We start from the raw sequence: 12,898 nt of genomic DNA, 5'->3' as shown, positions 1-12,898 counted from the left end.
ATCTTGTAAAAGCCATCCCTACATTTTAATCAGCACATATTTATGTCTATTTATATGGCTTCTCCCAATGCCTCATCACACAGTGCCAGTGATTATGGATTTTCAAATGAGTTAATATAACTAAAGTGCTTGGCACACCTTAAAACGATATATATATATATATATATATATATATATGTGTGTGTGTGTGTGTGTGTATGTATATATATATATATGCATAAATATATATATATATGTGATTATATTATATAATATATAATACATTACAATAATATATAATAAATATATAATTTATAATAAATAATAATATATAATATAATTATACAATATATATAAAAATCTCTTATAGAGAGCATATATATATATATACACACACATACACACATATACATATACACACATACATACACACATATATAGCGCTTGACACACCTTAAAATTATATATATATATATCTTGGCACACCTTAAAATTTTTTATTTATACACACATACACATGTATATAGCACTTGGCACAACCTAAGATAATATATATATATATGATATGTGTACATATACATATATCACATATATAAACACACACATATATATATTGCACTTGGCACACCTTTAAATTACACACACACACATATACATGCATGTACACACATGTATGTATAATTATACACATACACACATGCACATATATATTGCACTTGGCACACCTTAGAATTATATATACACAATACACATACATGTATACACACATGTATGTATAAATATATGTATACACACAAACACACACATATATAGCACTTGGAACATCTTAAAATTTTATTAATTTTAATTATTTAGGTATATGCACACACATATATACACGTATGTATATATACACACAAACACACACATATATAGAGCTTGACACAGCTTAAAATGAGATACACATGCACACACACACGTAGCACTTGGCACACCTTAAAATGATATATTGAGATATATGTGTGTATACACATATGTATATACACATACACACACACACATATATAGCACTCGGCACACCTTAAAATTGTATATACACACATACACATGCATGTATACACACATGTATGTATAAATATACATATATACACAACACACACATATATAGCACTTGGAACATCTTAAATTTTAATTATTTATGTATGTGCACATATATACATACACATGTATATATACAAACACACACATATATAGCACTTGACACAGCTTAAAATGAGATACACACACATATGTAGCACTTGGCATACCTTAAAATGATATATTGAGATGTGTGTGTGTGTGTAAAACTCTATACATATATATGTGTATATATGTGTGTGCGTAAAAATCTCTCTCTCTTTATCAGCTGCTATAGTCACTCAATTCCGTTCTGGACATCGTACCAAGTTGCCAATGCTTTGCATACAGGTGATGGTGATTAATTACATCTCTGTTGTCCAAGGGCCTAAGGCAGAGTTCAGAATTGATCACCATCAGGTTGGTCACAGACAAGTAGATCGATTTTTTGGCCCTGGAAACTCTGTAAAACTATCTACTAAATAATAAAGGGGTTACAATCTGTGCCGGTGGAAGGAATCGTCATTTTGATGACATTATATCCTTGAAATACTAAAATATATGGCCACCAATATGTGTTCTATACCACTAAACAAAAAACTTTTCCTCCCAATGAGAACCATAACAAGCTAATGTCACCATATATCAAATCAGATAATTGCTAAACACCCTAATTTATAATGCCAGAATACCTCAAGGGAGCCTGATATATTCTTAAAGTCAAGAAGTATACAAGATGACTGATTATCTCCTAGTCTGGTCACATCCAGCACAGTTCCCTACGGTATATAATTTAATTTCAATTCATCCAATTTTAAATATCCTTGGCAATCACATATTCAAATCACTTTGCTTTGGAAGCCTATTAGCAGGCTAGTTGGTATTGATGTAATATGGAATTTAATTGTACCTTCTAGATTTGGGAAATAAGGGAGTTCTGCAACAGTTCTATGAGCCTAATTAGATAATGCAAAGTTAATTTTTTCTTCAAGTTTCAGTGCACCAGTTCTGGTACTCAGTGAACTGAATCAGGTTTCCCTATTGGCATGTTTAAATGCCTTCTCAGAAGCAATGCTGGAGAACGGGTATAAAGGCTGGAAAACCCAGTAGGGACTCTGTAAAGGAAGACAAATTGGGAGCATTTAATATTTTCAAATATTCAAGATGTCTAGTAAGTGAAACTAGGAGAGCATTTTCCTCTCCAACAAGATTTAAGCTTTCAGTAGGTGCTTCCCATTCACCTTCAGGGGCATATGAGTTTTACTACAATTAATTTAGGTGCCTTATTCCCCGTAGGCAAGGGAGGAAAAAGGAACAGGGAACACAACAATCTCCAAGGAAAAATAAAACTTTGATTACTTAAATGTTAAGTGGAAAAGGTGGCCATTTTCCCCCTTCCTTCTTAAGTAATAGGCCAAGTAGCATTTCTTTATGTTAAAAACTGCCTCGTGTTTTCTAGAGAAAGATCTTTCCCCAGTCCTAAATTTTAGGTTTTTATCAGGTCACAAAAAAGGAAGGCATCACATTGCAAATTGAATGGCACACGAGAAATAGATCTAATCCACATAGGAAACCAAAGATCACTACTACCTATAACGTGCCATGTGGCTCAACTAACAAAATATTGCTCAAGCATATAATTTCTACAAAAGAACTTTTTTTAAAGAGATTAGTTCTTTTTAAAATTATTTCTTAATTAGTTTTTTTTAATCTTCAATAATCTTTTTTTTTTTTTTAAAGCCTATGAAACTGTTCCTCATCAACCTCCTTATTAGCTGAGTTAGTTATTCTAGCTGATTAGCTCAAGTGACAAGCAAGGGCTAATGAGGCTAAGGTCATGGATTGGGTATTATATGGGCCAGGTGCCTTGGCATATATGCTGCAGCTTCTGAAATGGTGGTGGATTCTCCTAAACCACAACCCCACCCCTCCCTACCCATTTTAACACATATGCCAAAAACAAAAGCTCAAACTCTTTATTTTTCCATATTTCTAATTTTTGGAATAAGCATTTTCATAACATAACAAAAACAGATGACTGCACATGAAACTGTAAATCTAATATGTACAACTTGCTCTTCCTTGTAAATATATTATAAAGTTATGTAAATTTCTTTTTTCCCCCTTCCCTCCCTCCTCTACCATTAGACACAATGGGTCCTATTTATAGAGAGGGAGGGAAATTATTAGTACTGTGGCTGATATTTACTCTTCACCTGCTAACCAGCTTGATCTCTATCTGGACCTTGGACCCATATAATTCTGAAGGGGAAAGGGAGGCAGGTGACCTTGCACAGCCCTCCTTCTCTTAAATCCCCTCCCTGCAGATGAGATTCTCTTCCAGAATCTAGGATAAACCACAACACGGCTATCAACCTCTCACTATCTTCAGGGTAACATCATTTTCCACTCCTTTCCCTGCTAGCCTCCCCTCCAGGAAACAGGGAAATTCTTATCCACAAAATCAAAGAAGAAAATGCAGACCCCCAAGAGGATGAGAAATCAGCATACTGCTTAAGGTCAAGTCTTCTAGACTTGAGAATCCAATACTGTTTTCTCTAAAGGAAAACAGAGGTGGGGAGTGGGGAAGGAGGAGAATTTAGTCATTTTGTGACTTTCATGTTCCGTTCAAAGATAAAAATTTGCCTAAATTGTTGAAACTACCCCTTCCATACACCCTCCCCAAAGGGAACAATACACCTAAATCTATGTCTTTTAGTTGAGCTCAAATGTTCATGACCCCATTTGGGCTTTCTTGGCAAAGACAGTGGATTGGTTTGCCCTTCCTTGTCCAGCTCATTTTATAAATGAGGAAACTGAGAACAAGGGTAAGTGATAAACTCACCGCCATAGACCTAGTAAGTGCCAAAGAGCTCATCTGAACTCAGGGTCTCAGAGACAGGTTCTAAACTCTATCCACTGAATTATCCACCTGCCCCAATAGCTTTAAATTCAGGTAGCAGTTTTTAAAAATTGATATAACTCATTAGTTTTACTTATAGAATAATAAATTGATCCTCTTAGCAACCATTCATTGAAGATCATTGACTTTGATATATCTTGGGATGTCTTGGGAGTCCAAGAATACTTTTTAAATATTTTTATTTTTAATGTTTTGATAAATGACTTTCAATATAGTCAGTTTTCTTTGTAAGTCTATGCTTTCTACTTAGGTATTTTAAAACATATATACATATAATAGGCATACAAATCAAACAATTACTGATAATCACAAATTTACAACTCCCACATTGTTACAAGACCTCACATGAGGTCAAAAATTACAGGTGAGGGGCCAGCTAAATGGTGCAGTAGATAGAGTACCAGTCCTGAAGTCAGAAGGAGCCAATTTTAATGCTTCCTAGTTGTGTGACCCTAGGCAAGTCACTTAATCCCAATTGCCTCAGTAATAATAATAATAATAATAATAATAATAATAAAAATTACAGTTTAAAAAGCTGGAATCTAGAGTAACCTCCTCACACTCCCACATCCCCAATGTTACAGAGAAGGCTAAAATATTTTAAGTGACTTGTACTATATTATGTAGTGATAGGATTTGAATACAAGTCTTCTGATCCAATTCAATCTCCTTCCTACTCTACTGCTCTGCTTTACAGTATTATTCTCAGTGGTTAATCTTGGAGGATTAATTATTGATGCTAAATTATTATTTCATGCAATTAAATAACAATTATTAAGGTTAAATCAAAGGTTTTCTGGATACAGGAAATGCTCAAAATGTGTTGTCTGGGGTCTGTGTTCATGATGAACCTCAAGCAAATCAGAAATCAGGATTTTAAAAAAAATTCCTTTTTTTATTATGAATTTAATCAAACACAAATATTTGAATATATAAGGAACAAAAAAGGATTGTATATGAACCTATTCCAATATACACAGCATATCTCTTTAGTTGTATATTAATTCTAACAAGGCAATAAATTGACTTGCTTGTGGCTCCTGAATTTATGTGAATAAAATCTTTTATTGATGCCGTTTAAAAAAAAATTCACTATCACCACCCACTAATTCATTCCTTCCTCCACATGGATCTCTTTCTTTGGAACAAATTAGCAAGGTAAAATCAAATCAATATTTGAATTATGTATGACCTGTTCACCTCTAGTCTTTGCTAAACCTCTAAAATTTCTTTTAAAACTTATTTTCCCATGTGTCAGTTTACAAAGTTTCAGCCCACATTGTAACCCCAACACAACCACTATCCTGGGATTGCAGCTTACCTGACATTGTAAGAATTGTGAACTCTCACTTTAGCTCAATAATTCTTTTATTCATCTTGTTGCTGATTTTGAAACCAATGTTTTAGGAGCCATTCCAAACCCTTTCTATTGGCCTCTATCAGTCTTTCATCAATTGTTTGTATATTGCCATGACATCATTTGCATTTTATTTGTCTAAACCAGATCACAGTTTAAGATAATATTAGACTTTTTTATAACCTTTAAAAAGTTTATTGGTAAGTAAACAGTATCAAAGATGATAAATATAAAAGAGAGACCCATGAACTGGTACCTATTCCGGGTTCACCATTTGGAAAATACATTTGTTAAACTATACTTGGACTCAGGTAGAATGGGAAAATGCAGTACTAATAAATGGCAGAATTTGGAGGTTCACTTCGGTGTCCTCATAAACCCAGGTCAACTCAATGGCAGTTTCTCTGTACCTGGAGCAGCAAAAACCTCCATATTGATGTCTCCATGTCTCTTTTAGAGAAATTAAATTACTTATCTTGGCACTAAAATCAGAGAAAACTAGTTCTTGACCTCTATGAGGTGGCCCCAAATATCAGTCCATGCTTCTACCTTTATATCCCACCTTGCTATCCAAGGTTTCTTTCTGCACATACCTTCAATATCCCTTCACTTTTCATCTCTTGTTGGGCACTATAATCAAATCAACATACTACTAGTAACCTGGAAAGGGTTGGACAATTAACTGTCAGCAAATCATTTCAGTATCCCTGTGACTCCACAGATCCAAACTCACATCCTAGGTTACTACTTTTAATTGCCCACTCTCTGCTCATTAGAATGCAAGCACTTAGGGCAAAGAAGTCTCTTTATGTTCAATCCCCCAGTATCCAGTTCCCCAATATCTGGAAAACAAAAGTTAATTTATTGTTTTGTGTTTTGTTGTTTTGTTTTTGCTGAGGCGATTGGGGTTAAGTGCCTTGCCTGAGGCCACATTTGAACTCAGGTCCTCCTGACTTAGGGCTAGTGCTCTATCCACTGCATCAATTAGCTGCCCTTCATTTTATTAATTTAATAAGTTTTTGGAGTAAAATGTATTAGGTAACCTATTATGTATCCACACCTACTTAAATAATGTCTGATTAATAGAACACAAATGCAAATAAACGGAGTTATTCGGTGAAAAGTACAAATTTAAGAAACCAAAGGAGATGAAGCTTGTTGTAAATAACCAAGAGCATGAGACTTGGTGTCAGGAGTGACTAATTGGATTTGTGTGCTGTCTCTGGCACTTATCTGGGCAACTCTGTTGAAGACACTTAATTTCTATGAACTTCAATCTCCTTATCTATAAAATTGTGTTATGACCCTAATTTACATGGTGGCTGTAAGAATCAAATGAGATAAGCAATATATTTCTAGTGTTAGTAGCTTCAACACTTGACAAGTCCATCTCTAAGATACCTTCTACATTTGAGAATTGTGGGGGAGAAAACAGTGATTACACACTTTATTCTAAATTAAAATGTACACCTAAACTATGCGCTTGGAACTGTGCTACTGAAGATATTAAAAAAGCATGGCTCCTCTCTCTTGGGTTGGAATTAGCTTATAGCTAGATAGATCAAATAAAAAGCATGAGAATACTTCTGTATACACACAAGACACACACAACTAAGAATTCAAGTGCAAGGGATAATGTTGTAAAAAAATTACCCTGGCATAGATTCTGTCAATATAAAGTTATTATAAAATAGAATAAAATATATTTTAAAAATTTTAAAAAGAGAATATAAAGACAGAAAAAAAGAATTCATAATAAATATTATTTCACAAAAGATGAATAATCAGCTAAGTCTTAAAGAATATCAACCGAAGGGTAAGAGGACGAAGGAAGAAAAGTATGAGCCAAGATCAAGATTCATGAGTGAATATGAGCTATGAGAAGATGGTCACGAGGGCTGGCTCGATTGAAAGTGATCAAGTCCGAAGTTGTAGGGTCTTTAGCAATAAATTGAGGAATTTAGACTTTGATGGATAAGACATAGGTTGAAGGTTGTTAAGCAAGTAGGGACAATATTTTAGGGAGATTATTCTGGCACTGGTGAACACTGATAGTTTAGAGTAGAAGGGGGGCAAGACTGTATATAGCCAGTAGCCAGCATATATGGAGCCTACCACAGTAATAAAAGCACAAGCTAACAAGGGTAGAAAGGGACAGAAGAATATACATATATTAAAAAAAAAATGCCAATCATTTCAAGCCTGGAGAACTGGAAGGATGGTGGCGATAATTCAGACCCTTCGAAAATGGGCAACACCTGTAAAACCAAGGATATTTGAAAAAAGTTTCCATTTCAAACAAAACGTTAGGGCCAAGGTCAGTTTTTCAGGTTACAACTGAACATTATCCAACAAAGGGATTTCTTTTTTTAGTCTCACCTTACAAGCACTACCGATAATTGATCCAGCTCTAATGAGTAAGAATACTATGTATTCCTTTCAAATCTGAATTAGCTCTTTTATCGAATAAATGATCTAGAACTCAAGGCAGTTCCTGAATAAGCTTCATGACGCCTGACCCTGCATACTTTTAGTTGCTAGAAAGGAGCCTTGACTGCAAATAGAAGGAAACCTCAGTTAGCATTGTAACTTCACTGGTACTCAATTTATTATAGCAGAACTGCTGAAGTCGAAAGTCTGTCAACATTTCCATTATAAACTTCTATTTTCAGAGTCTTATAACTCAACCATAATAATTCACTCTGGGCTAAAGCCGGGTGTCAGCCCGGGAAGGACTTTTATTTATTTAATAATTCTAAGTGAATTTTTCACACTTGTAAAACTGCCAGATGTGTACCCTTGGCAGCTCTTGTCCTCTACTGACAAGGGCAAACAACTCAAAGTTCACTTTCAGGAATTCACGATGGGGATTCTTGAGAAAATGTATTGGGCATAAGTAAGTCTGGGAAAGATGGGAAGATGAGTTCAAATCCCAAATCTGACTATGGCTAAGTCACTATCTGAGCCTCAGTGCTCTTATTTGTAAAATAGAAAAAATATCTGTAACACCTACTTCAACTAATAGGACTGCTGTGAGGCTTAAGTTAGACAATATAACAGACACAGCCAGAAGGGTCCTTAGTGGTCACTTGAAAAAGCATATTACAGAAGGAAAACCAGTGGATTCAAACTCCATGGGTGTCACTTGCTACCCTCACAACCATGGGACTACTTACCTCTCCAGATTTCAGTTCCTCCATCTGTAACATTATGGGATTGGGCTACTGTTAACTTTTTAAGGTCACTTCCATCTCTAAAGCTGTGATCCTATTATCTACTTCTTTCCCTTTTAGCTGACAGAGAGGTTAAACAACATTCACATACAGAGGGTAGCAAGGATGGAATTTGAATTCAAATTCTGTCCCTAAGCTAAGCACTTTGAAAAATTTAAAGCATTATTTAAATTCAATTATCTTGCCATCCTATCCTTAGCATTGCTAAAACCATAAAGGGAATAGCTAGTCAGCTTTCATGAATGACAGTAACCAACTTTCTTGGGGAAAAGAGGAAAATACACTTGTTTCTTCACTCAAGAATCCTACATGATTGAAGAAGTGCTTACATCTGCAGTTCAAGCTCATTGAATGGGCACCCAATTGAAGAGTTTTAACTTTTCAATTTTAATGACATTTTGAAGGCTTAATAAGCTGATGTCTTTGGCAAAATGCAGAAATTACACCTTGAATGGAATGACTTAGGTAAGGTGTGTCATTGATTAAGAGATGTAGTCATTCTACTTATGTTGTTATTAGTCATCATAAATCAATACTTAAGAGATTATACTAATCATTAATAAAGTGACTTTTCTAAAATTTAGGAACCAGAGCTGAATTTATACTAACTCTGGATTAGGACTGAAAGTGGTTCAGAAAATAAACTGTATCCGCCTTCACCTTTCAATTTTTATTACAAAGCTCATTACAGATTCAGGTTGGCCAAGGGTCAAATCACATCAGGAAGCTAGTATAATAAAAAGCAAACAGGATTTGGAATAAGGAACTGGGTTCAAACCCTAACCCTAACTGCCAACAATATTTCCCTTATCTGTAAAAGGCTTTTTAAAAAATGGACTTTATGATCTCTAAGGTCCACCACTAAATTTTCTGATCACCCTCTAAATAAGCTCCACATATTATTGACACAGAGCAACCCCATCATACAATTTCAATTACTATTCCATAAGATTTTAAGATCCTTGAGAGCAGGAACTGTCTTGTCCTTTTTTTTTTTTTTTTTTTTTTTTGTATGCCCAGGACGTAGCATAGTGCCAGGCACATAGTAACTCACAAATGTTTACTGACTGAACAATGGGTCTATGCAAAACAATGGGTCTATGGCTGAGAAGGCACCAGGAGAAGAGTTTATAAAACTATACTCTTCAGAAATTAAGGCCTCTGGAGTTATTATCTGAGAGCAGCTAATATAGGTGGGTATTGGCCTCTTGTTAAGCTTTCCCTCTAAAGGCATCATAAAGGGATTCTACTGTAATATTATAAAAATTCCTGCCAAAAGTACATTAATTTTGCCTTCACTTCTAAGCTTTAATGGCAAGAAAAGGCAAAATATTTTATTTTATATTTAAATTTACTATTCTATTTTCTGATTCCTCATCTTAATGAGTCTATCCTGAAACAGACTGATTGTATATTATCATAACCCAATTTCCTTTTAAAGATAAACTTTTGAAAGTCAGCATATCTAGTACAAATAGTGTTATAATACCGTTTTTAAAAATGACACCTTCCCACTTGCCTAATCACTTTCTTCGATTTAGGATTCTCCTTCTAGGAATTTTCCCATAATTCCAGTCCTCAATTTCCTCAGGCCAAGGAGCCACTAAGACTCTGAGGAAGGGAAGTTTTGCAAAGGAGGGGGGGAGGGCAGAGGGGGCTTATAGTGCAAGGGGCAGCAAGGCATGCTGACAAGAGCTTGAATTTCCTACTCTTGAACATAAGGCTCAGTCTGACCACGCATTTTCAAAAACATCAAATTAACAATGCTATTGGGTCAGCATATTTGGTGAAGCCATCCAAAGGGGCTAGCTCAGCTGTAGAGGTCAGAATGACCTGCTTCAAGACATAGCATCAGGCACGTGCCATACAACTTTCCCACTAGATAGACCGACCGGCGGGAAGCAGCTGCAGGCAGCTCCCTCCCAAGTAGAGCATAGCTTTCTGTAACTAATGTTTCAAGGTGTCTGACTAAACCCTCAAAAGCAAGCGAGTGTTAAAGCTAACACTCTCGCCTTCAGCCGGGCAGACAAATGTGTCCCCAAGGGAGCCGCCAGCCTCACAGGAGCTCAGAGCAGGTAGCTCCGCTCCTAATCAGGGTTGGGAGGCATAAGGAAACCAGACCGAGATCAATTAAGTGCCTACTGTGTGCAAATCACTGATCCAGGTGAAGGGAATAAAAGGGAAAACAGCTCCTGCCTTCAAGGAGCTCACAATCGAAAAGGGGAGAAAACATGCAAACAACAGTACAAACAAGACACAGAGTCTTTCACTTCCAGTACACAGCCTCAAGGCAACCTTGCAGGAGGTAGTCGCGTTTTCACCCCCCACAGGCAATCCGTCCCGTCCCTTCCCTTTGCAAATGGAAACAGGCTCACCCGGGAAGCTAAGACTTACAGTTGCCCGGACCTGGAGCGGTGGGCGTAAAGAGAAGTTGGGGCCAAGGCACCCAAAAAAGGAAAAGGTTCCCCCTCCCCTCCAGTTATTCCCCAGGACCGTTCTTCGGTCCAAAGCTCCTTTCTCGAAGAACAAGGAGAGAGAGAGAAATAGGCCTGTCCAGACAACCCATTCCCCTGATCCCCCGTGGGGAGTAGTGAGTCTGGGGTGCCAAGGGCTCTGGAGCGATAAGAGCCTGATCCCGCGCGACGGGCAGCAGTAACAGCAGTCGCGGCAGCCCTGTCTCCTCCTCCCCCCCTCCCCGGAGCGCGCGCGCAGCTGGGGGCGCCGGGCTCCGAACGTGAGCCCGGGAATCTGGGAAGCGGGACGCGACGGCCAGCTGGGGGCTCGGCCCACGCGCCCCGGCGGCAGCAGCATCTCCCCGCCGTCTCAGGCCTGCAGACGCCGCCGCCGCAGGCCGCAGCCTGGACCAGCCTCCGGTTCGCGCCGGGGCCGGGACGGCGCAGGAGAGAAGGGTGCTGGGCGCCGGGCGGGCAGCTGCAACCGCCAGCCCCGACTACCCTTTTGCCCTGCCTCCCCCCACCCTCTAACTAAGCTGCCCGGGCGGGCGCTACTTCTGCAGCAGCAGCGCCCGGTGTCATTAGAGAAATCCGGGGGCGGGGAAGCGCTAGAGGATGGGAGGGGGGGAGGATGAGGGGGGCGGGGCAGGGCCGAGAGGAGGAGGCGATGCTTGCACACAGTCTGGGTGTGAGTGGAGGGAGGGGTGTTACGGGGGGCTTGGGCACCCCCGGAGCTGCTTCCCCCCGCCTCCAAGGCTGCAGCAGTAGCACCACCTGCGGAGCTGCGGCGAACAGCCACCCACTTTCCTAGAGCCCCCCAAGAATCCCCCAGCTGCCGCCCCCTCCTCCCACCATACGCGCCGAACCCCCGCACAAGTTGCAGGTCCCACCCCGCCGCGGGTCACTCACCCTCATCCCGTTCAGCGGGCTCTGGCCGTCAGGCCGGGGGGACAGGGATGACCAAAGCACCACAAGCCCCAGAAAGCTTCCCACTACCAGCAAACTGCGTAAGATGAACCCGATCTTCAGCCTCATCTTCCTCCGGTGGCAGCAGCAGCAGCGGCAGCAGCAGCAGCGGGAGACACACCAGCCCCAGCGCAGCCGCCGCCGCCACCACCACGGCTTTTTCCCTCCCTCCTCCTTCCACCCCCCTCTCCCTCCTCCAGCCCTGCTCCTCGGGCTGCACTCCTCCTCCTCCTCTTCCTCCTCCCTCTCCCCTCCCTCCTCCCGTACTATCGCTGCCGCCCTCCCCGCTCACTCTCTGCCTGCCCTTGGCAGCTCCCAGATCCGGAACTCCCCTATGCTCTCCACCTTCCTCCCTTAACTCTTTTTCCGCCTGCCGCCCCCTCCCAGCAGCCCGCCCGCCGCCGCCGCCGCCGCCGCCGCCGCCGCTACAGCTGCTTCCCCGGGCTCTGAACACCAACTCCTCTACTAGCTTCTGGTTCGCCGGATTCTTCTCTTCCGCCGCTCCAGCCCCCACAAACGCCGCTCTCGAGGCTCTGCGCGGACGCGCCCCCGCCAACCTCCCTCCTGAGCCGTGCCAAGCTCTGCCCACCCGCGACCCTCTGCCTTCAGCCCCCTTCTCCTGCGCCGTGCACAACCGGCTCTCTCTCCTAGCCGGCGATCCTCTCCCCAACGTCACGCCCCCAACTCTCCCGGCCCCTTTTTGCCCCCCACCCCAACTCCTCTCCTAGGCGTGTGCTTCTGATACTGCCTTAGCCCGGCGCCTTTTGAGTTTCTCCAAGCTACACAAACTTCCCCCCACCCTACCTCACTAGTTAGAATTATTAATAACAAGAAAGAAACCACTGGTTTTCGGTTCCCCCTGTTTTCACACCGAGGGCTAGCCCCCTCCGGG

The 12,898-nt window shown here is 40.4% G+C and overlaps 1 protein-coding gene across 2 annotated transcripts in view; it reads right to left on the bottom strand.

The window, feature by feature from the left end:
* GALNT7 (polypeptide N-acetylgalactosaminyltransferase 7) overlaps positions 1–12,165 on the bottom strand; it is a 194,121-nt gene extending 181,956 nt beyond the window's left edge. For both annotated transcript variants that reach the window (XM_051965899.1, XM_051965898.1), the window contains exon 1: positions 11,950–12,165. In XM_051965899.1, coding sequence (XP_051821859.1) covers positions 11,950–12,075 — 126 coding nt within the window. In that variant the 5' untranslated portion in view covers positions 12,076–12,165. The remainder of the gene's footprint in view (positions 1–11,949) is intronic.
* Between the last annotated feature and the right edge of the window lie 733 nt (positions 12,166–12,898).

The sequence above is a fragment of the Antechinus flavipes genome, chromosome 6 (assembly GCF_016432865.1).
Source record: "Antechinus flavipes isolate AdamAnt ecotype Samford, QLD, Australia chromosome 6, AdamAnt_v2, whole genome shotgun sequence".
Classification (NCBI taxonomy): domain Eukaryota; kingdom Metazoa; phylum Chordata; class Mammalia; order Dasyuromorphia; family Dasyuridae; genus Antechinus; species Antechinus flavipes.
The sequence above is the reverse complement of the archived record's forward strand: the minus strand, read 5'-3'. Positions and strand labels throughout refer to the sequence as shown.